The sequence below is a fragment of the Oncorhynchus mykiss genome, chromosome 24, assembly GCF_057628025.1.
Source record: "Oncorhynchus mykiss isolate SJ-2025 chromosome 24, ASM5762802v1, whole genome shotgun sequence".
NCBI classification, from domain to species: Eukaryota; Metazoa; Chordata; class Actinopteri; order Salmoniformes; family Salmonidae; genus Oncorhynchus; species Oncorhynchus mykiss.
The window spans coordinates 32,825,201-32,850,361 of record NC_143045.1 but is presented as its reverse complement, the minus strand read 5'-3'; the positions used below and the strand labels follow the sequence as shown (position 1 = coordinate 32,850,361).

General features: G+C 41.6%; 2 protein-coding genes and 1 pseudogene across 2 annotated transcripts; 1 reads left to right on the top strand and 2 right to left on the bottom strand.

Moving 5' to 3' along the window:
• The first annotated feature begins 8,182 nt into the window (after positions 1-8,182).
• On the top strand, positions 8,183-14,293 carry LOC110503171 (olfactory receptor 52E4). Its single transcript, XM_021581527.3, has 2 exons — positions 8,183-8,319; positions 11,361-14,293. Exon 2 carries the CDS (start codon positions 11,384-11,386, stop codon positions 12,317-12,319), a length of 936 nt encoding a protein of 311 aa, XP_021437202.3. The 5' UTR covers positions 8,183-8,319; positions 11,361-11,383; the 3' UTR covers positions 12,320-14,293.
• A 5,854-nt stretch (positions 14,294-20,147) lies between these two features.
• Positions 20,148-23,241, bottom strand: LOC110503170 (neuronal acetylcholine receptor subunit alpha-10). Its single transcript, XM_090218885.1, has 2 exons — positions 22,722-23,241; positions 20,148-22,506 (listed from the first exon to the last, which is right to left on the bottom strand). The coding sequence occupies exons 1-2, from the start codon at positions 22,941-22,943 to the stop codon at positions 22,183-22,185; spliced, it is 546 nt and encodes a 181-aa protein (XP_090075011.1). The 5' UTR covers positions 22,944-23,241; the 3' UTR covers positions 20,148-22,182.
• Positions 21,131-21,851, bottom strand: LOC149972422 (neuronal acetylcholine receptor subunit alpha-9-I-like; annotated as a pseudogene).
• Positions 23,242-25,161: the final 1,920 nt, after the last annotated feature.

The following is a 25,161-nucleotide window of genomic DNA, read 5'->3' as shown; positions in this document are numbered from 1 at the left end:
CAGAGCTCACCAGAGTGGTGCTGGAAACCTAGAGAGAACAATGTTGACAATGAGTCTAAGAACTATGTACATGAAATTGGATAAATGTTTAATAGACAACACAACGCATCACCTTCCACGAACAGCACAGCATGAATCTTGAGAAGATGTAGGTGCCTCCAGGGTGGAGCACTGCTTTGTACCTATTGGACTTTGAAGAGTTCTTTTATTGCTGCCTTCTGACTGCTATGAGTCAGTCTTAGAATCCCATGAGATAGTGGAGCTTTGATTGCAAAATTAAAAGGATCAACTTAGCATGGGTTCAACATAAATTATAATAAATGAATGAATTAATTGAAATTAATCAGGGTTAGGGTTAAGGGCTTTACAGACAGGACGCCCATGGTTGCCCATTCATTTTCATTGTAGATAGGCGGGGGGCGCAATTCTATCCAGGCGGAGTGATCGGCAGTGCTCATGCACGTGATTTATACAATATTTTTTTGTATTATCCAGTAGTGAAAAAGGTGCTCAACTTTCATACTTGAGTAAAAGTAAAGATACCTTAATGGAAAATGATGAAATTAAAAGGGAAAGTCACCCAGTAAATTAGTACTTGAGTAAAAATCTAAAACTATCTGGTTTAAAATGTATTTAAGTAGAGTGGGGGGAAAGTACTCAATTGTCATACTTAAGTCAAAAGTAAGAGTAAATTCTATACCGTACATCAAAATCCTTTAATTAAGCAAACCAGACGGCACAACAAAAACATTTTACAGACAGACGGACAGACAGACACACTCCAACACTCAGACATCATTTACAGACAGACGGACAGACAGACACACTCCAACACTCAGACATCATTTACAAACACAGTATTGGTTTTTAGTGTGTCCACCAGATCAGAAGCAGTAGGGGTGGCATTGCTTTATATTGATAGGTGTGTGAATTGGGGGATGTTGCTGTCCTACCTAAGCATTCGAAATGTAACGAGTCCTTTTGGGTGTCAGGGTAGTAAAAAGTACATATTTTCTTTAGAAATGTAGTGAAAAAGTTGTAAAAAATATTAACATTAAAGTCCAGATACCCTTAAAAAAAACCTAAGTAGTACTTTAAAGTATTTTTACTTAAGTATTTTACACCACTGGTATTATCAACTATAAACTGTGAAATACAAAACACATCTCCCCTCAATGAATTTCATTAATTCATCCATTCATTAATTCATCCATTCATCCATTCATTAATTCATCCATCCATCCATTCATTAATTCATTTATTCATTCACTCGTTAATTGATTCATTCATTCATTGCGATTACAGTAACATTTACTTTTTTACAGTAGAATTCACTCAAAGTGAAAATTATACCATGACATTCAGGAGCGCCTCTACTGGGTGCACACACACACATTTTTTTATGGGCCTAACAGCAAAACACGTCAATAAAAAAAAATATATTGGCCTAATAGTAAAGACATGTCAATTAAACAAAAATATATATTGGCCTAATAGTAAAGACATATCAATTAAACACTATATATGGGCCTAATAGTAAAGACATATCAATTAAACAAAAATATATATTGGCCTAATAGTAAAGACATATCTATTAAACAAAAATATATATTGGCCTAATAGTAAAGACATATCAATTAAACACTATATATGCGCCTAATAGTAAAGACATATCAATTAAACACTATATATGGGCCTAATAGTAAAGACATATCAATTAAACACTATATATGGGCCTAATAGTAAAGACATATCAATTAAACACTATATATGGGCCTAATAGTAAAGACATATCAATTAAACACTATATATGGGCCTAATAGTAAAGACATATCAATTAAACACTATATATGGGCCTAATAGTAAAGACATATCAATTAAACACTATATATGGGCCTAATAGTAAAGACATATCAATTAAACACTATATATGGGCCTAAAAGTAAAGACATGTCAGCAGAATACCACCCTGTATACCACTGCTGGCTTGCTTCTAACGCTGAGCAGGGCTGGTCCTGGTCAGTCCCTGGATGGGAGACCAGATGCTGCTGGAAGTGGTGTTGGAGGGCCAGTAGGCGACCCACTTTCCTCTGGTCTAAAAAAATATCCCAATACCCCATGACACTTATCGTAAGAGTAGGGGTGTTAACCCTGGTGTCCTGGCTAAATTCCCAATCTGGCCTTCATACTATCACGGCCACCTAATCATCCCCAGTTTACAATTGGCTCATTCATCCCCATCCTCTCCCCTGTAACTCTTCCCCAGGTTGTTGCTGTACATGAGTGTGTTCTCAGTCAACTTACCTGGTATAATAAGGGTAAAATAAAAATGTAATAAATAAAAATGTATGGGCCTAATAGTAAAGATATGTCAATAAAAAAAACGTCAGGTAGCCTAGTGGTTAGAGTGTTGGGCCAGTAACCACTAGGTAGCCTAGTGGTTAGAGTGTTGGGCCAGTAACCACTAGGTAGCCTAGTGGTTAGAGCGTTGGGCCAGTAACCACTAGGTAGCCTAGTGGTTAGAGTGTTGGGCCAGTAACCACTAGGTAGCCTAGTGGTTAGAGTGTTGGGCCAGTAACCACTAGGTAGCCTAGTGGTTAGAGTGTTGGGCCAGTAACCACTAGGTAGCCTGGTGGTTAGAGTGTTGGGCCAGTAACCACTAGGTAGCCTAGTGGTTAGAGCGTTGGGCCAGTAACCACTAGGTAGCCTAGTGGTTAGAGTGTTGGGCCAGTAACCACTAGGTAGCCTAGTGGTTAGAGTGTTGGGCCAGTAACCACTAGGTAGCCTAGTGGTTAGAGTGTTGGGCCAGTAACCACTAGGTAGCCTAGTGGTTAGAGCGTTGGGCCAGTAACCACTAGGTAGCCTAGTGGTTAGAGTGTTGGGCCAGTAGGTAGCCTAGTGGTTAGAGCGTTGGGCCAGTGGTTAGAGCGTTGGGCCAGTAACCACTAGGTAGCCCAGTGGTTAGAGCGTTGGGCCAGTAACCACTAGGTAGCCTAGTGGTTAGAGCTCTGGGCCAGTAGCCTAGTGGTTAGAGCTCTGGGCTGGTAGCCTAGTGGTTAGAGCGTTGGGCCAGTAACCACTAGGTAGCCTAGTGGTTAGAGCGTTTGGCCAGTAACCACTAGGTAGCCTAGTGGTTAGAGCGTTGGGCCAGTAACCACTAGGTAGCCTAGTGGTTAGAGCGTTGGGCCAGTAACCACTAGGTAGCCTAGTGGTTAGAGCGTTGGGCCAGTAACCACTAGGTAGCCCAGTGGTTAGAGCGTTTGGCCAGTAACCACTAGGTAGCCTAGTGGTTAGAGCGTTGGGCCAGTAACCACTAGGTAGCCCAGTGGTTAGAGCGTTGGGCCAGTAACCACTAGGTAGCCTAGTGGTTAGAGCGTTGGACCAGTGGTTAGAGCGTTGGGTTAGTGACCAGACAGCACTACATTGGCTACACATACAGGGGGCGCTCTTTCTCCCACTCGGATGCGTTCTCTGGGGAGATTGATGTGTCTTGCTGTCGGCGGGCATCTCTGTCAAATGATCAATATGAAGAGAGACCACCCCAGTGTTTTGTTACCTGTGGGGGAGCTCATGTCTCATTCAGATGCCTTATACAATATCCAATACAGTAAGACGTAGTTTATTTTTAAACATCACTGACATCTAAAAACAAGTTATTGATATATGTTTTATAATTATAATACTCTGTTACAAGTCAGGATGTCTCTTTTGAACTTTTACTGTCTTATAAAGGCCCCGTCTCCTATTCCATGTTTTGACCATTGACCATCTAATACAGTTCACTGTTGCTACTTCATTCCATGATTACATCAGCTAGACGAGACTGTGTCATCTTGGTGTAAAAAACATGTATTAATGAACACCGTAGAGAGCTGATTAAATGATGTCTCATTAACTGCCTCTTGTTGTAATTAATCCATTGGGACTTCAGAAACCTCTTGCCAGTTATTGGAGTCTCTCGCTAATGAAGCATGTTGATAAAAAAATACCACTGAGGCACAAGTTCAAGTTACACCTCTGCCTTATAGTTTGGTAGCATTACACATATGTCAATGAGATAAATCACAATGATGATATCTCAAATGTCCAATGCATTTCAATAGAGATAAATGTATCTGCAGAAATGTATCTGCTAATCTGCTAATCATAACAGTGTCTTATTGAATTATCCATGCCTGCTCTAACCATAGTATCCATGTTGTATCCATCCTTCAGAACAGATATCTAATCATATGTTAAAAGTGAATATTGAATATCTGCTCTTCTCTATTCCCCCTTCCTTCCTGACGTGTCAGGATGTCCGCAGAGAGAAACATTTATTAAGTTTCTATTAAAACTAAAGGGGTTAAGGGAATATGTGGACACTGACCGATGGGATTGCAGTGGAGACAAACGGGCCTCTTTACCAAAGTGCTGTATAGAACTGGGGAATGGTCAGAAGGGATGGGTTAATCATCCCACCCAGGAGAGAGAGCTCTATTAGACAGGGAGGTGGTTAATTAGTTGAATCAAGCTCTGGTCATTGTTAGTGGATGAATGGGTTACGGCGAGGCCACCAGAACCTCTCTCATGACTGGGGGAGTACTGTAGGATCCTGAGGGATGGAAGACTCCATGTCGCTGACTAACTATCCTCACTTTACCCACTGCTAGACAATCCTTCACAAACACACTGAATTGGTGAGGAATTAATTCTTCAAAAACATGTATTCAAACCCCTTGACTTTTTCCACATTTTGCTGTGTTACTGCCTGCATTTAAAATAAATTAAATTTAGATTTATTTTTGTCACTGACCTACACACAATACCCCATAATTTTCAATTATAATTGTTTTGTTAATGAAAAACTGAAATGTCTTGAGTCAATAAGTATTCAACCCCTTTGTTATGTCCAGCCTAAATAAGTTCAGGAGTAAAAATGTGCTTAACAAGTCACATAATAAGTTGTATGGACTTATGCTGTGTGCAATAATGGTGTTTAAAATTAGTTTTGAATGACTACCTCATCTCTGCACCCCACACATACAATTAACTCTAAGGTCTCTCAGTCGAGCAGTGAATTTCAAACACAGATTCAACCACAAAGACCAGGTAGGTTTTCCAATGTCTCACAAAGAAGGGCACCTATTGGTAGATGGGTAAACATTTAAAAAGCAGACACTGAATATCCCTTTGATCATGATGAAGTAATTAATGACACTTTGGATGGTGTACCAGTCGTTACAAAGAAGCAGGCGTCCTTCCTAACTCAGTTGCCGGAGAGGAAGGAAACCGCTCGGGATTTCACCATGGGGCCAACGGTGGCTTTAAAACAGTTACAGAGTTTAATAGCTGTGATACAGTGCATTGCAAAAGTATTCATCCCCCATGGCATTTTTCCTATTTTGTTGCATTACAACCTGTAATTTAAATGGGATTTTATTGGGATTTCATGTAATGGACATACACAAAATAGTCCAAATTGGTGAAGTGAAATGCAAAAAATTACTTGTTTCGAAAAAAAATAAAATAATAATAAATGGAAAAGTGGTGTGTGTATATGTATTCACCCTCTTTGCTATGAAGCCCCTAAATAAGATATGGTGCAACCAATTACATTTAGAAGTCACATAATTAGTTAGATTGCACACAGGTGGACTTTATATAAGTGTCACATGATCTGTCACATGATATCATTATGTTCTGCCTGTTCTGAAAGGCCCCAGAGTCTGCATCACCACTAAGCAATGGGCACCACCAAGCAAGCGGCACCATGAAGACCAAGGAGCTCTCCAAACAGGTCATGAACAAAGTTGTGGAGAAGGACAGATCAGGGTTGTGTTATAAAAAAACATCATAAACTCTGAACATCCCACACAGCACCAATAAATCTATTGTAAAAAAAAGAAAGAATATGGCACCACAACAAACATCCCAAGAGAGGGCCCGCCCACCAAAACTCACAGACCGGGCAAGGAGGGCATTAATCAGAGAGACAACAAATAGACCAAAGCTACAAAGCTCCACAGCAGAGATTGGAGTATCTGTCCATAGGACCACTTTAGGCCGTACACTCCACAGAGCTGAGCTTCACAGAAAAGTAGCCAGAAAAAAAGCCATTGCTTAAAGAAAAAATAAGCAAACACATTTGGTGTTCTCCAAAAGGAATGTGGGAGACTCCCCAAACATATGAAAGAAGGTACTCGGGTCAGATGAGACTAAAATGTAGCTTTTTGGCCATCAAGGAAAACGCTATGCCTGGCGCAAACCCAACACCTCTCATCACCACGAGAATTCCATCCCCACAGTGAAGCATGGTGGTGGCAACATCATGCTGGGGGGATGTTTACATCGGCAGGGACTGGGAAACTGGTCAGAATTGAAGGAATGATGGATGGCGCTAAATGCAGGGAAATTCCTAAGGGAAACCTGTTTCAGCCTTCCAGAGATTTGAGACTGGGATGGAGGTTAGGACAGCAGGACAATAACCCCAAGCATACTGCTAAAGCAACACTTGAGTGGTTTAAGGGGAAACATTTAAATGTCTTGAAATGGCCTAGTCAAAGCCCACACCTCAATCCAGTTGATAATCTGTGCTATGACTTAAAGTTTGCTGTACACCAACGGAACCCATCCAACTTGAAGGAGCTGGAGCAGTTTTGCCTTGGCTAGATGTGCCAAGCTTATATAAACTTACCCCAAGAGACTTGCAGCTGTAATTGCTGCAAAAGGTGGATCTACAAGTATTGACTTTGGGAGGTTGAATAGTTATGCATGCTCAAGTTTTCATTTTTTTTTGTCTTATTTCTAGTTTGTTTCACAATAACACATATTTTGCATCTTCAAAGTGGTAGGCATGTTGTGTAAATCAAATGATACAAACCACCAAAAAAAACACGCTTTCATTTCCATTTTATAAGGCAACAAAATAGGAGAAATGCCAAGGGGGGTGAATACTTTCACAAGCTACTGTAGGAGAAAACTGAGGATGGATCAACAACATTATAGTCACTCCAAAATACTAACCTAAACAAGGCACTAATGCAATGTTAAAATAAATGTTGCAAAGCAATTCACTTTTTGTCCTGAATACAACGTGTTGTGTTAGGGGAAAATTAATTTCTCCATATTTTCAAGCATAGTGGTGGCTGCATCATGTTATGAGTATGCTTGTAATTGTTAAGGACGGGGGAGTTAATCAGGATAAAAAATAAACAGAATGGAGCTAAGCACAATCATAGAGGAAAATCTGGTACAGTCTGCTTTCCACCAGACACGGGGAGATTAATTCACATTTCAGCAGGACAATAACCTAAAACACAAGGCCAAATCTACACTGGAGTTGCTCACCAAGAAGACAGTGAATATTCCTGAGTGGCCCATTTACAGTTGTGACTTAAATCTACTTGAAGATCTATGGCAAGACCTGAAAATGGTTGTCAAGCAATGATCAACAATCAATTTGACAGAGGTTGACAGAGGTTAAAGAATTCAGGCAGTAACGCAAAAAAAATGTGGAAGGGGTATGAATACTTTCTCAAGGCACTGTACTAAACATTGCTTTATCGGGTTTTCTCAACAAGATGTTATGTTCTCGGTGTTCTGGTCTTTTACAGAACCATATTAGTTAAAATACAAATTCACCGACCAACTGAGAAGAGGACACAAAGCCTTCAGTCGTGCTCAAAAGACAACATCAGGAGATTCTTCATAATTTTATGATTGAAAACATGAATACAACTAGATGTAAGTTCTTGTTAATTAATTCTAAAGGACTATCTGATTTAATGAGTGAAGATTAAATATCTAATTTTACAATCCTCTTTTGTTTTATTGTAGTAATTTGAGTCCCCGACTAAGTTCCACCCCAAAAAATACAAAATAAAATATATTTTGACGTCTTAAGTATGTAAAATATGTATACATTTGACATTTTTTTAGGAACTTAACTTTCTTTTGAGAGTTAGAGAATTTGAATACACAAGGTGCAATTTTGAAATTTGGTAGTTCTTTTTATACATCTTTCAAAGAGATTCTCCGGCACTTTTGTATACTTTTTAGCCAGTAGTTCTGAAAGTAGCAAGCCAAAAGTGGTCTACTAAAATTGCATACTACGTCACATTATGTGCAGATATGTGCACCACGTTTATGCTCTCTCTTTCCCTCTCCTGTCTGTGCTTGATGTGCCTCTTACTAGCTGTCACTCATATGGCAAGCTCGTTGGTCAAACTCAAATTGCCAGGGGGTTGGCCCACATGGGGGAATAAGGAAGGGAAAGTGGCACAACACAGCTTCCTGAAAAACGGTTTCCTTCAAACTAGGGATTTTGTGGGTATTGAGGTAAGACAGTGATTCTGCTAAAATATTATTATTCATATTTTAACTACTATACACGTTTACACATCCATACCAAACTGGGAGGTGTCAGAAAAATACTTTGTAGTTGCCAAAGTTCCAGAGCATGGCATTAATACTGGTAAGAAGAATGTGTTGTTAGGTGTCATTTATACAGCTACAATTTACAGTGTGATTTTATGAATACTTATTAAAAAGCTATTGTTTAAAAACCCTAAAAAGGTATTGTTTATCTTTTAAATTTCTAATTACATAATGTCTATTTGTTCGGCCCGTGGCCCACAAGCCCCAACAGTTTGAGCACTTCGTTTTTTTTATATAAAACAGTTTGGATAATGCACACATACTTTTTTATACAGGAAATGTAGCCATACTAATTTGTTTTGACATCCACTAGTGTTTTCCTCTTCATTGCATCGTTCCTTTCCCTGGTGGGAATTAGAGTTTATGGATCTTAGATACAGTAATTAACCCTTTGTTATTAGCCTAAATTGTTCAACGTTACAGTACATAGTGATCAGGGCGCTCATTAGTTCCACTTGTCCTTGTACAGCTTGACCAACAACGGAAAACAATGTCAGGTCACTATCACTTGATCCGCTGTCCATATCAGAAGTATGCACTTGCTCCACTTGGGTAATTTACAGTGAAATTACATAATTCAAAGAGGGCTTGCAGGCAGGCGGAAACATTTGTCATTTCACTGATCGACATGATAGATCTAATGCATTGTTGAGAGTATAACAGTACGCCCCTATGGCACCATCCATAAAATTGTTACATATTTATACACATTGAGCATATAATGCACGGTCTAGTTTACCGATAATTAAACCGCATAACTTGGTTTATTGTTGCATATCTATGTACCATAAGGACTGAATGCAGCAACCAATGTACATTATCTCAGACACATACTGGGCTACAGCAGGGTGAAGGCCAGAATAATTAAATCACTTACAGTATCAGTATAAAATATCAGTATTTGATCTTACAGCTAGTCTGGTCCCAAAACTTTTTGTGTTGTCTATCGAACTCCTATATGGAGTAATTGTCACAACAACCAGCCATGTTGGCCTGCATGGTGAAAACAGATCCACGACCAGGCTAACAAACAGCTACACAATATCATTCAAAATCTAGTTGCCAGATGGCTTCCATTAGTAATCCCTCATACAATATTTTCAAAATCTTTAATGCATGACAATTTCCTTCTCAACAGCCTCAAGATGAGTTGTCATTTCAATCAGCTTAAGTATAGCTCGAGACTCTGATGTGAAAATTCACATGGTGATAACAATGGAGGATCCTCAGAGGAGGAAGGGGAGCACCATCCTCCTCAGTGAGTTTCGCAAAAATAAAAATAGTGAAATGTTTAAAAAGTTATCCTTTTTCAATAAAACTATACTAAATATATTCACGTCACCAAATAATTCATTAAAACAAACTGTTTTGCAGTGAAGGTCTATAGTAGCCTCAACAGCACTCTGTAGGGTAGCACCATGGTGTAGCCGGAGGACAGCAAGTTTCCATCCTCCTCTGGGTACATTGACTTCAATACAAAACCTAAGAGGCTCATGGTTCTCATCCCGTTCCATAGACTTACACAGTAATTATGACAACCTCCGCAGGACGTCCTCCAACCTGTCAGAGCTCTTGCTGCATGAACTGACATGTTGTCCACCCAATCAAAATATCAGAGAATGAATCCAGTAGTGAAATTATAAGCTACAGCTAGCTTGCACTGCCCTGCATAAAATGTGGTGGGTAGCTGACTCAGAGGGAGAAAGACAGTAGTTGAACAGTTTACAATTATTTAAAAAGAAAGGAGAAGCAAGAGAGAGAGAGCGAGAGAGCTAGCTATATTTTATTGTATTTAGTTCACTTTCACCTACTTAGCTAGCGAATGCAGCTAGCTAGTTTAGCCTACTCAAACACCAAACAGAGAGGGATGCTATGTTAGCTAGCTGGCTATGTCTATCCAACACTGGAACTGTTCCAAGTCAAGGTAAGCTTTTGGTTTTATGAATGTATTGCCACTGTGGCCCGCTGGTGTGCCTGCTAAACTGTTTGCTGACTGCATGATTTACTAACACGTTAGTTCTCGTAGTTATATTCACCATGACGTCACTTTAGCTAATATGGTGACAACGATGTAGGCTGTGTGTAGTGGTTAGCTGATGTGACAGACAGCTGATGTATTGTGCACTGAAGTCCACAAGCAATGGAAAAGATGAAAGGAGGAGGGCGCGTAGATGCGAGAAGGAATTAACAAGCATGTTTGTATGTGACTGCTATGAAAGTGAACTGTGTTTTCGTGTGATCAGGTGTGTATTTATTCAGCCGATTCTGTTGAAAAAAGTTTCTTAAAAATGGAAGCAAACGGAACAAAATGGGGATAAACCTACCTGAATTTGTCTAATAGAAACTTTTATTTGCAACAGTTGGACTAATAATTACACCCTATATCAGCTATATGCAAGAGTGTGCAAGGCGGTATTGAATGTGTCACTGTCAATCACCTTGATTACACTCATTCTTCTCTTGACCTGTGCACCTAAATTGTAAACTTTCATGCACAGGCTAGGTTGTAGCAACCTCATGATGGGTATAGGTAAAATTAGAGTATCATGTTGTAGCCTAAACCTATCGATGTTACATTGAGCTGGGTGAATGGAATATGAATCACAGTCATCCAATATGCTGTAATAGAAATAAATGACCGCCATTGGTTAATAATCACGTGACTTGATTGACATCAAATTAAGGATGTGTTTTAGATAAAAAGGATGTGGCCGATGCCTGTGGCAGGATTCTAAGGTATGGTTTTAGAGGACAACCTTTCTATAGGTTTCTGATTTCAGCTGTGGTATTCTTACTCACTCTGTCAAATTTGTTATTGAGGTATTCAAAATCACTAGCAGCATTTAAAAAAAGGATACAAACAGCATGTGCTAAAAGCTGTATTTACAATTGCTGCCTATAATAATAATTGTTATATATATTTGTATGTCTTCTTTTTTCAGGTTCGCCCTGCGTTGCTAAAAGGATGGACAACAACATGTCATTTCCAAGCCATATCCTTCAAATCCAGGGTTTTGAATTCTCACAGACATTCATGTATCCAATTTTTTTCTCCATGCTGTTTGTTTATCTCTCCCTCCTTGTGTCTAACATTGGTGTCCTGGTAGTCATCATCAAAGAAAGAAATTTGCACCAACCAATGTACATCCTCTTCTGTAACCTGTCTGTAAATGATCTGATTGGCAACACTGTCTTGTTGCCTCGCCTCATGGCTGATATTGTTTCAACTGATAGGTTTATCACGTACAGCCAATGTGTTACTCAGGCCTTTTTCAGTCACACGTTTGGATCAGCCTCACATATGATACTGATCATTATGGCCTTTGACAGGTATGTGGCCATATGTCACCCATTAAGGTACACGTCCATAATGACAACCAAAACTGTAGTTACGCTGTCTGTGTCTGCTTGGGGGGCTTCCCTTGTGTTAGTGTCTGTCCTACTGGGTCTCACCATAAGGCTTTCCCGCTGCACTTCAGTCATTCGAAATGTTTATTGTGACAATGCATCATTGTTCAAGCTGTCCTGTGAGAACGTTTCAATCAACAACATCTATGGACTCTTTTTCACTGTGCTGCTCTTTACTTCTTCAATGGGAAGCATAGCTGTTACTTATATCAGGATTGCTGTGATTTGCTGGACCAAGAAAAGCAAGGAACTGAACAACAGAGCGTTGCAGACCTGTGCAAGCCACCTGGTGGTGTATCTCATTATGCTGTGGAGTGGGTTTCTAACCATCATACTGCATCGCTTTCCAGACTATCCATATTTGAGAAAACTGGCTTCTGTTCTATTTCATGTCGTCCCTGCTCATTTTAATCCAATTATCTACGGCTTGCAAACAAAGTCATTGAGGCAGAAAATTAAACAAATACTCTGTCGGAAAGTTACACACTCATAATACAGATATTACTTTGTAAATCAAATCGACAGGCTTGATTATTCTGGTCCTAAAACAGCCAAAATAAAATGGTTTGTATTTCAACACATACCAGTCTTAAAAGCTGTGTTCAAGGTACTTTTCTAACATATTCAACATCTCTAGCGCCAGCCCAACATCAACATACAGTATGTGAAAATGGCACATTTCTATGTGTTGTAGTCAAAAAGATAGAGGAACAAAAGTGTTTCTGATGACATCATCTCCTGTGTTTCTTGTGATTTGAACCAATTATGTGCAGGCAATGAGCAGAAATAGTTGTGGCAGCAATTGCAATATTTCCCTCTAAAGGTTATGTTTTGCCATTTTCACATATTTTGATGTTGGGGTGGTGATGGAGATGATGAATATGAAGTTTAAATAATTGTTTTTATTACCCTTTAATGGTTCTGTTCTGTAAGATATTAGGAGGTATGAATGAGGGAACCGTAAAGGTGATGATGAGCATGCGTTGGTCATCAGGCTTTCCTGTCTGTGCTTAGTGGTTACCTTGTTGCCAGTCAAAATGGCATCTCAATTGAGACCTCTAGTGTCTGTTAGCTGAAAACGCAGAGGGACGTTGCAGGGATGCTCAAATCCAAGCCTGAAGGTCTGCAAAATCCAAGCTTGAAGGTCTGCAAATCCAAGCCTGAAGGTCTGCAAATCCAAGCCTGAAGGTCTGCAAATCCAAAGCCTGAAGGTCTGCAAATCCAAGCCTGAAGGCCTGCAAATCCAAGCCTGAAGGTCTGCAAATCCAAGCCTGAAGGTCTGCAAATCCAAGCCTGAAAGTCTGGTGAATTGAGAGATTGTCACTGATGGCCAGAAATTCCACTCACCTGTAACGGATTCACTCTATAGAGCCAACCTGGAACAGAGATACTGATAAAGAGCTTCCATCTTTAGCCGGCCTCCGCCCTGTCCTGAACCTTAGACAGTGTCACTTATTGGCTACCAAAAGGTACTCTACCCTGCACCTTAGAGACTGCTGCGCTATGTACATACAGTAGTCATTAAATAATGTAATAATGTTTACATACTTTCTACTTTTAATATACAGTGCCTTCAGGAAGTACTCACACCACTTGACTTTTTCCCACCTTTTGTTGTGTTAAAGCCTGAATTTAAAATAGATTCAATTGAGATTTGGTGTCACTAGCCTACACACAATACCCCATAATGTCAAACTGGAAATATGTTTTTAGAAATCTTTACATGTTAATAAGCTGAAATGTTTTCAGTCAATAAGTATTCAACCCCTTTGTTTTGGCAAGCCTAAATAAGTTCAGGAGTAAACATTAGCTTAACAGGTCACATAATAAGTTGCATCCACATTTCTCAAGTTAAAGGTGAAAGTCAACCAGTAAAATACTACTTGAGTAAAAGTCTAAAAGTACTTGGTTAAATGTACTTAAGTATCAGAAGTAAATGTAATTGCAAAAATATATTTAAGTATCAAAAGTTAAATTCCTTATATTAAGCAAACCAGACGCCACCATTTTCTAGTTTGTTTTCATTTGCTGATTGGGGCACACTCCAACTCTCGGACATAATTTACAAAAAAAATATTTGTGTTTAGAGAGTCCGCCAGATCAGAGGCAGCAGGGATGACAGGGATGTTCTCTTGATAAGTGTGTGAATTGGACCATTTTCCTGTCCTGCTAAGCATTCATTATGTAATGAGTACTTTTTGGTGTCAGTGAAAATGTATGGTGTAAAAAGTATATAATTTCCTTTAGGAGTAGAGTGCACTAAATGTTGTCAAAAATATAAATAGTTAAGTACAGACATGCTATTTGGGGGGGGGGGGGGGGGGGGGTATGATGTTTGTGCATCTGTAACTTTCTCACTCATCATCATTCACGAATCATTCAGGATTATCCATAATCATGGTAACATCCACATTAATGTGTCTAGAAACATATTATATTTCTATTTGCAATAAAAGTTACTCCAAAATTGCACAATACATTATTTTCCATTAATTTCTATTGGGCACAAAAACATCTGAAACACAACCAAAGCAAACAGTAAATGCATCCAACAAATTAGTAGAGTCACAAGATGGATGTCATTTTACGTGCTATGAATATTGGACCAAATACTTAACTTTTGACTACTTTAATACAGATATAAGTGAATTTATCCCAATACTTTTGGTCCCTTAAAATGTAGAAAAAGTGATGTAATTTCTAAACGGTTCACCTGGTGTGGATGAAAATACCCTCAAAATAAAGCCGACGGTCTGCACTTTAACATCAGAGTCATCGTTTCAAATCCAAAGTACAGCGTCAAAACATAATTTTTTAACAATTTTCCCAAACTTTTGGAGCTCACTCTCTGTCCCTCTTGTGATGTGTTTGGTAAACAGACAGACATGAACGTCATTTGCCTGGCTCTGCTTCTGTGAGAGGGATTACCAGAAGGACTGTAGGAACTGTGTCAGAGGAAAAAGGCCCTGGATCACTGGTGGCTTTTGTATCTATATGACCATTATTTGATAGCCCAAGTAAAAATATTTTTATATATTACAATTTATTCTGAAATGTACAAAAAAATCAAATAATATACACAACCGTTCAAAAGTTTGGGGTCACTAAGAAATGTTCTTGTTAATTTTTTAAATAAAATTAAAATAACATCAAATTGATCAGAAATAGAGTATAGACATTGTTAATGTTGTAAATGACTACTGTAGCTGGAAATGGCTGATATTTTAAATGGAATATCTACATCAGCAACTATCACTCCTGTGTTTCAATGGCACGTTGTGCTAGCTAATCCAAGTTTATCATTTTAAAAGGCTAATTGATCATTAGAAAACCCTTTTGCGTTTATGTTAGCACAGCTGAAAACTGTTTTGCTGATTAAAGAAGCAACAAAACTGTCCTTCTTTAGACTAGTTGAGTATCTGGAGCATCAGCATTTGTGGGTTCGATTGCAGGCTCAAAATGGCCAGAATAAAATAATTTTCTTCTGAAACTCGTCAGTCTATTCTTGTTCTGAGAAATGAAAGCTATTCCATGCGAGAGATTGCCAAGAAACTGAAGATATCGTACAATGCTGTGTACTACTCCCTTCACAGAACAGCGCAAACTTGCTCTAACCAGAATAGAAAGAGTAGTGGGAGGCCCCGGTGCAAAACTGAACATGAGGACAAGTACATTAGAGTGTCTAGTTTGAGAAACAAAAGCCTCACAAATCCTCAACTGGCAGCTTCATTAAATAGTACCCGCAAAACACCAGTCCCATTGTCAACAGTGAAGAGGCGACTCCGCAATACTGGCCTTCGAGGCAGAGTTCCTCTGTCCAGTGTCTGTGTTCTTTTTCCCATCATAATCTTTTCTTGTTATTGGCCAGTCTGAGATAAGGCTTTCTCTTTGCAAATCTGCCTAAAAGGCCAGCATCATTAATTTGACTATATTCTACATTGTAGAATAATAGTGAAGACATCAAAACTATGAAATAACATGTATGGAATCATGTAGTAACCAAAAACGTGTTAAACAAATCGAAATATATTTTATATTTTGAGATTCTTCGACGTAGCCACCCTTTGCCTTGATGACAGCTTTGCGCACTCTTGGCATTCTCTCAACCAGCTTCATGAGGAATGCTTTTTGTTTTAGTTGTATGGCATTGAAGCTTGTCTGGAGGTTAGTTAACACAGTATCCAAAGAAGGGCCAGAGGTATACAGAATGGTGTCGTCTGCGTAGAGGTGGATCAAAGAATCCCCAGCAGCAAGAGCGACATCATTGATGTATACAGAGAAAAGAGTCTGCCCGAGAATTGAACTCTATGGCACCTCCATAGAGACTGCCAGAGGTCCGGACAACAGGCCCTCCGATTTGACACACTGAACTCTATCAGAGAAGTAGTTGGTGAACCAGGCGAGGCAATCATTTGAGAAACCAAGGCTGTTGAGCCTGCCAATAAGAATGTTGTGATTGACGGAGTCGAAAGCCTTAGCCAGGTCGATGAATACGGCTGCACAGGCTGCATGTCTCTTATCGATGGCAGTTATGATACTGTTTAGGACCTTGAGCGTGGCTGAGGTGCACCCATGACCAGCTCTGAAACCAGATTGCATAGTGGAGAAGGTACGTGGGATTCGAAATGGTCGGTGATCTGTTAACTTGGCTTTCGAAGATCTTAGAAAAACAAGGTAGAATAGATATAGGTCTGCAGCAGTTTGGGTCTACAGTGTCTCCCCCTTTGAAGAGGGGGATGAACACCGTAGCCTTCCAATCTATGGGAATCTCAGACGATATGAAAGAGAGGTTGAACAGGCTAGTAATAGAGATTTTTGGGGACATTTGGGCAGTCTTGATGCAACATTTTGAACAGAAATACATTGCTTCATTGGATCAGTCAAAAATGTTGCACATACGCTGCCGCCATCTAGTGGCCAAAATCTAAATTGCACTATGGCTGGAATAATAAATTATGGCCTTTCTCTTGCGTTTCAAAGATGGTACAAAAAAAAAATATTATTTGAATTATCTTTCACCAGATCTAATGTGTTGTATTCTCCTACATTCATTTCACATTTCCACAATCATCAAAGTGTTTCCATTCAAATGGTATTAAGAATATGCATATCCTTGCTTCAGGTCCTGAGCTACAGGCAGTTACAGATGAAGTCGGAAGTTTACATACACCTTAGCCAAATACATTTAAACTCAGTTTTTCACAATTCCTGACATTTAATCCTAGTAAATATTCCCTGTTTTAGGTCAGTTAGGATCATGTGAAATGTTATTTCGTTCATCAAATTCCCAGTGGTTCAGAAGTTTACATACACTCAATTAGTGTTTGGTAGCATTGCCTTTTAAAACCTCTAGTGACTCCTCATCCCGCATGTGGGAGCGTAATCATCGACTGACACGAATTAGGATAACGCAATGGACATAAATATTCCTAGAAAATAAACCTGTTCATGAAAATCACAAATGAAATGTATTGAGACACAGTTTAGCCTTTTGTTAATCTCAGATTTTCAGAATATGGTTAACAGCCAAAGCTAGGCAAGCATTTGTGTAAGTTTATCGATAGCCTAGCATAGAATTTTGTCCAGCTAGCAGCAGGTAACTTGGTCACGGAAATCAGAAAAGCAATCAAATTAAATCGTTTACCTTTGATGAGCTTCGGATGTTTCGGATGTTTTCACTCCCGAGACTCCCAGTTAGATAGCAAATGTTCCTTTTTTCCAAAAATATTATATTTGTCGGCGAAATAGCTCTGTTTGTTCTTCACGTTTGGCTGAGAAATCTCCAGGAAATTGCAGTCACGAAAACGCCGCAAAATATTCCAAATTAGCTCCATAATATCAACAGAAACATGGCAAACGTTGTTTATAATCAATCCACAAGGTGTTTTTCAAATATCTATTCGATAATATATCCACCGGGACAATTCGTTTTTCAGTAGGACCGATTGGAATAATGGCTACCTCCATATTTTACGCGAGAGTCATCAGCCATCAGGTGACCACTTGGTAGCCGCTTACGGGTATTCTTCAACATAAAGGTGTAAAACTACGACACAATGCTGTAGACACCTTCGGGAATACGGAGAAAGAGTAATCTGGTTGATAGCCCATTCACTGCTCAATAGGGACGCATTGGAACGCAGAGCTTTCAAAACATGAAGCACTTCCGGACTGGATTTTTCTCAGGCTTTCGCCTGCAACATCAGTTCTGTTATACTCACAGACAATATTTTTACAGTTTTGGAAACTTTAGAGTGTTTTCTATCCTAAGCTGTCAATTATATGCATATTCTAGCATCTTGTCCTGAGAAAATATCCTGTTTACTACGGGAACGTTATTTTTCCAAAAATGAAAATACTGCCCCCTAGTCACAAAATATATAACTTCATAAGGCTCCTTTTTTCTCCACTTCCTGTCTGACTGACGTAAGTAAACTGCCTTTAACTCAGGCCCTGAAGCCAGGATATGCATATGATTGTTATCATTGGAAAGGAAACACGTAAGATTGTAAAAATGTAAAAAATAATGTAGGAGACTATTACACATTATACACTGCTCAAAACAATTAAGGGAACACTTAAACAACACAATGTAACTCCAAGTCAATCACACTTCTGTGAAATCAAACTGTCCACTTAGGAAGCAACACTGATTGACAATAAATGTCACATGCTGTTGTGCAAATGGAATAGACAACAGGTGGAAATTATAGGCAATTAGCAAGACACCCCCAATAAAGTAGTGGTTCTGCAGGTGGTGACCTTAGACCACTTCTCAGTTCCTATGCTTCCTGGCTGATGTTTTCTTCACTTTTGAATGCTGGCGGTGCTTTCACTCTAGTGGTAGCATGAGAGAGTCTACAACCCACACAAGTGGCTCAGGTAGTGCAGCTCATCCAGGATAGCACATCAATGCGAGCTGTGGCAAGAAGGTTTGCTGTGTCTGTCAGCGTAGTGTCCAAAGCATGGAGGCGCTACCAGGAGACAGGGCAGTACATCAGGAAACATGGAGGAGGCCGTAGGAGGGCAACAACCCAGCAGCAGGACCGCTACCTCCGCCTTTGTGCAAGGAGGAGCAGGAGGAGCACTGCCAGAGCCCTGCAAAATGACCTCCAGCGGGCCACAAATGTGCATGTGTCTGCTCAAACGGTCAGAAACAGACTCCATGAGGGTGGTATGAGGGCCCGACGTCCACAGGTGGGGGTTGTGCTTACAGCCCAACACCATGCAGGACGTTTGGCATTTGCCAGAGAACACCAAGATTGGCAAATTCGCCACTGGCGCCCTGTGCTCTTCACAGATGAAAGCAGGTTCACACTGAGCACATGTGACAGACGTGACAGAGTCTGGAGACGCCGTGGAGAACATTCTGCTGTCTGCAACATCCTCCAGCATGACTGGTTTGGCGGTGGGTCAGTCATGGTGTGTGGTGGCATTTCTTTTGGGGGCCGCACAGCCCTCCATGTGCTCGCCATAGGTAGCCTGACTGCCATTAGGTACCGAGATGAGATCCTCAGACCCCTTGTGAGACCACATGCTGATGCGGTTGGCCCTGGGTTCCTCCTAATGCAAGACAATGCTAGACCTCATATGGCTGGAGTGTGTCAGGAAGGCATTGATGCTATGGACTGGCCCGCCCGTTCCCCAGACCTGAATCCAATTGAGCATACCTGGGACATCATGTCTCGCTCCATCCACCAACGCCACGTTGCACCACAGACTGTCCAGGAGTTGGCGGATGCTTTAGTCCAGGTCTGGGAGGAGATCCCCCAGGAGACCATCCGCCACCTCATCAGAAGCATGCCCAGGCGTTGTAGGGAGGTCATACAGGCACGTGGAGGCCACACACACTACTGAGCCTCATTTTGACTTGTTTTAAGGACATTATATCAAAGTTGGATCAGCTGGTAGTGTGGTTTTCCACTTTAATTTTGAGTGTGACTCCAAATCCAGACCTCCATGGGTTGATAAATTTGATTTCCATTGATCATTTTTGTGTGATTTTATTGTCAGCACATTCAACTATGTAAAGAAAAAAGTATTTAATAAGAATATTTCATTCATTCAGATCTAGGATGTGTTATTTTAGTGTTCCCTTTATTTTTTTAGCAGTGTATATGGTAGGAGAAAATCCAAAGATAAACCAACAGAAAAAAAAGAGAGCCCATGCTCTTACAATGGAAAGTATAAGGAAATAATGATATCTACCTCCCAGGATGCAATTCCCATGGCTTCCACCTGGTGTCAGTAGTCTTTGATCAAGGTTTCAGGCTTGTTTCTCCTAAAACAAGTAAGAAATATGAGTTTTCGTACAAGGACACTGTTGCTTGACATTAAGGTTTATTTTCTAATAGTGAATCTTGACTTAATTGAACATAAGCAGTGTCCTATTTCATTATCAACTGATTCCAAACAATTCTTTGCTTTGGAATTTGCAGAGTTGTCTAATGGTGAAACTTCTTTATCTGAACAACTATCAAACTAACTCTTATATCAGCCTTAAGAAAAGTCAATTATTTCATCATGTTATCATGTAACTTCTGTCACTCTTCAATTTAAAAAAAGTTACACTGTACACTGAGTATACCCCCCCCCCCCCCCCCCGCTGCCCTCAGAACGGCCTGAATTTGTCGGGCATGGACTCTACAAGGTGTCGGGTGTTCCACAGGGATGCTGGCCCATGTTGACTCCAATGCTTTCCACAGTTGTGTCAAGTTGGCTGTATGTCATTTGGGTGGTGGACCATTTTTGATTCACACGGGAAACTGTTGATTGTGAAAATTCCAGCAGCGTTGCAGTTCTTGACACAAACCGTTGTGCCTGGAACCTACTACCATACCCCATTCAAAGTCACTTAAATCTTTTGGTCTTGCCCATTGACCCTCTGAATAGCACACATACACAATCCTTGTCTCCATTGTCTCAAGACTTAAACATCCTTCTTTAACCTGTCTCCTCCACTTCATCTACACTGATTGAAGTTAATTTAACAAGTGACATCAATAAGGGATCATAGCTTTCCTCTGGATTCACCTGGTCAGTCTATGTCATGGAAAAAGCAGGTGTTCTTAATGTTTTGTATTGTGTCTGTGTGTCTGTCTGTCTGTGTGTCTGTCTGTCTGTGTGTCTGTCTGTGTGTCTGTCTGTGTGTCTGTGTGTCTGTCTGTCTGTCTGTGTGTCTGTCTGTGTGTCTGTCTGTGTGTTAGAGCGAAAACATTTTGATACACCATTTCAGGTAATACTTCCTTCACTTCAACATGTTTTCTCCTGTTTCGTACCCAATGAACACAGCCCAGTTATGAAGTTAGATGGCTTTCCCCATGATGAGCAGGCTCATGGAAAACACCATGATGAAAAAGATCCACATGAAGAATCAGTCCAACACCTTCGCCACCTTCTTCCACTCCCCAGTCCTTTTTGCTGTGGCCCTCGTATTTCTGTAACAGTTGGCAATGTACTCAATATTTGGGAGGAGCTGCTGGTGCTGACAGGTGAACTGGGTCTTACACACCTCCTCTCTCCCTGTACTCTCTCCTACTCCCCCATTCTGGCTCCTCCTGGCTGCGGCCAGCCCTGGCGAGTCCCTACAGTCCATGCTCATGAACATGCCGTTTCTCCAGGCACTGTAGTGGTTGGTGGGGTTCCTCCCCATGGAGCCGGTGGGACTCATCAACTGATCTTCTGTCTCCTCAATTGCCATCTTGACCTCTTTCCACCTTCAGAATCAAGTCCTCTTGGACCGTTTGTCCGTTCATGGTGTAGTTGTTGCACCTCTGAGGGGTAGGTTGAGGTGGCGGGTCCTGTTTCTCAGGCTGAAAAAACATGCAGTTCTCCCCTACTTCATATACAAAGCACACCCTGGCCATGTACTGCAGGATGAAGATCTTGGCCCACTTGGGCACAGGCTTGGCGTCTGGGCCACAGTGGTGGATGTTTGTGATAAAGATGGTCAGGGCCATGGAGACTGTTATCATGGTCATGGTGGCAATGTAGTACTTTCCTGTGGGACATTGAAAGAGGAACATGTATAATTATCACTATCTATCATTGAATGGTACTGATGTCATTTTAAAGATCCTGTTTTCCCCTTGACAGAGACAGTGCATGGAGTTCAATCAACTACAGTGTTACGGACATGTTCATCACTAGCTAAAAGAATGCCCTCAGGGGCAGACTGGCCATTTGGTATTTCGGCAAATATCAGATGGGCTGGTCCATTTTTAGCCTAGTGGGCCTGTCTCACTTGTTTTTTTTCTGGCAAAATGATTATGATCTGGGTAGTAATGGGGGCCTCAAGGGAGATAATAGTCTGATGTGGGGACTCAAGTAAAATAATGGGCCAGTGTGTTAGAAATTTCAGAGCCGAATTCTGGTCCCAGTCCACCCCTGATTGCCCTCACCAATAAGTGTTACGTTCTCTGATGGAGGCATGGTTTCAGAGACCAGCAGCTGAAACACGGTGAGAGCCAGCATGACGGTGACGCCCAGGGACACCTTCTCCCCAGAGTCAGCCGGCAGGTAGAAGCCAAGCGGAGCCAGGAAGGAGATCATCACACACGGAATGAGCAGGTTGAACACGTAGAAGGAAGCCTTCCTCTGTAGAGTGTAGGTCACATCAGGGTAAGATTCAGCACAGCAGCCATACAGAATTATGTTCCTCTTGGCAGGCATCCCCAGCACCTGAGAACCAGGACCACAATGGCAATAAGTGATTCAGTCATTCGGGAAAATATGGACAGAGTTCAAAACAAAGGATAAGAAGTTAGACCGTGTTTCCCAATGGAATAAATATGTTAACTGTACTGTGTTTTTATCATCAATGACTTTTTATTGAGTGTATTGTTACAACTCTATGTATTTTAAATTGGTCAAATAAAAGGGATCAATTCATTCACCTCCCATTCCACATTCTCTACCAGGTCAGCCAGGTCGGCGTGGTCCATGGCATTCTGGAGGTCCATCTGGTTACCGTTGTAGGTCCAGGAGCCGTAGGTGAATCTGCACTGCTGGGCATCAAACGGGAAGAAGGATACGTCTACCTTACAGGAGCTCTTGGTGATAACCGGGGAGTCCCATATGATCTGGCCATCATGGCGGATAACCACATTAGTGTCCATGGAGCCTATGAAATGGCTATCAGCACTGAAATACAGAGAGAGAGACACAGAGACACAGAGAGAGACAGAGAGACAGAGAGAGAGAGAGAGAGAGAGAGAGAGAGAGAGAGAGAGAGAGAGAGAGAGAGAGAGACACAGAGACACAGAGAGAGACAGAGAGACACAGAGAGAGACACAGAGACACAGAGAGAGAGAGAGAGAGAGAGAGAGAGAGAGAGAGAGAGAGAGAGAGAGAGAGAGAGAGAGAGAGAGAGAGAGAGAGAGAGAGAGAGAGAGAGAGAGAGAGAGTACTGTACAGCTGTTGATTAAAGCACACAGTTAAGAATTATACTAGCATTGGTTTAGTGTTAGATCAACAGACACTGAAGTCCATTCATATGAAGACAGTGACGAACTATGTATATATCAAACACTCTAAGAAAGAAGAAACACATGTATTAACCTTTTAGAACAGACAGGCACGAATAGCAGGACCAACCAGGCACGAATAGCAGGACCAACTAGGCATTACCAGCAGGACCAACTAGGCATTACCAGCAGGACCAACCAGGCATGACTAGCAGGACCAACCATGCATGACTAGCAGGACCAACTAGGCATTACCAGCAGGACCAACCATGCATGACTAGCAGGACCAACCATGCATGACTAGCAGGACCAACTAGGCATGAATAGCAGGACCAACCAGGCATTACCAGCAGGACCAACCAGGCATGACTAGCAGGACCAACCATGCATGACTAGCAGGACCAACTAGGCATTACCAGCAGGACCAACCAGGCATGACTAGCAGGCCCAACCATGCATGACTAGCAGGACCAACTAGGAATTACCAGCAGGACCAACCATGCATGACTAGCAGGACCAACTAGGCATGAATAGCAGGACCAACCAGGCATTACCAGCAGGACCAACCAGGCATGACTAGCAGGACCAACCATGCATGACTAGCAGGACCAACTAGGCATTACCAGCAGGACCAACCAGGCATGACTAGCAGGACCAACCATGCATGACTAGCAGGACCAACTAGGAATTACCAGCAGGACCAACCATGCATGACTAGCAGGACCAACCATGCATGACTAGCAGGACCAACTAGGCATGAATAGCAGGACCAACCAGGCATGACTAGCAGGACCAACCAGGCATTACCAGCAGGACCAACCAGGTATTACCAGCAGGACCAACCAGGCATTACCAGCATGACCAGCAGGACCAACCAGGCATGACTAGCAGGACCAACCATGCATGACTAGCAGGACCAACTAGGCATGAATAGCAGGACCAACCAGGCATGACTAGCAGGACCAACCAGGCATTACCAGCAGGACCAACCAGGTATTACCAGCAGGACCAACCAGGCATTACCAGCATGACCAGCAGGACCAACCAGGCATGACTAGCAGGACCAACCAGGCATTACCAGCAGGACCAACCAGGCATGACTAGCAGAACCAACCAGGCATGACTAGCAGGACCAACCAGGCATGACTAGCAGGACCAACTAGGCATGACTAGCAGTGCCAACCAGGCATGACTAGCAGGACCAACGAGGCATGACTAGCAGGACAAACCAGGCATGACTAGCAGGACCAACCAGGCATAACTAGCAGGACCAACCAAGCATGACTTGCAGGACCAACCAGGCATTACCAGCAGGACCAACCAGGCATTACTAGCAGGACCAACCAGGCATGACTAGCAGGACCAACCAGGCATTACCAGCAGTAACAACCAGGCATTACCAGCAGGACCAACCAGGCATGACTAGCAGGACCAACCAGGCATGACTAGCAGGACTAGCAGAACTAGCAGGACCAACCAGGCATGACTAGCAGGACCAACCAGGCATGACTAGCAGGACTAGCAGAACTAGCAGGACCAACCAGGCATGACTAGCAGGACCAACCAGGCATGACTAGCAGGACTAGCAGAACTAGCAGGACCAACCAGGCATGACTAGCAGGACAAACCAGGCAGGACTGGCAGAACTAGCATGACTAGCAGGACTAGCAGAACTAGCAGGACCAACCAGACATGACTAGCAGGACTAGCAGAACTAGCAGGACCAACCAGGCATGACTAGCAGTACTAGCAGAACTAGCAGGACCAACCAGGCATGACTAGCAGGACTAGCAGAACTAGCAGGACTAGCCAAAGACACAAGAAAATCAATGGAAGAAGACTGGACCGGTTATGAAAAGAGATAGCTCTT

Coding starts and splice junctions, on each gene's coding strand:
- LOC110503171 (XM_021581527.3), top strand. CDS start 11,384: ATGGACAACAACATGTCATTTCCAAGCCATATCCTTCAAATCCAGGGT.
- LOC110503170 (XM_090218885.1), bottom strand. CDS start 22,943: ATGGACACTAATGTGGTTATCCGCCATGATGGCCAGATCATATGGGAC. Junction 22,507..22,721: donor TAGAGAATGTGGAATGGGAG/GTGAATGAATTG, acceptor CCTGGTTCTCAG/GTGCTGGGGATGCCTGCCAA.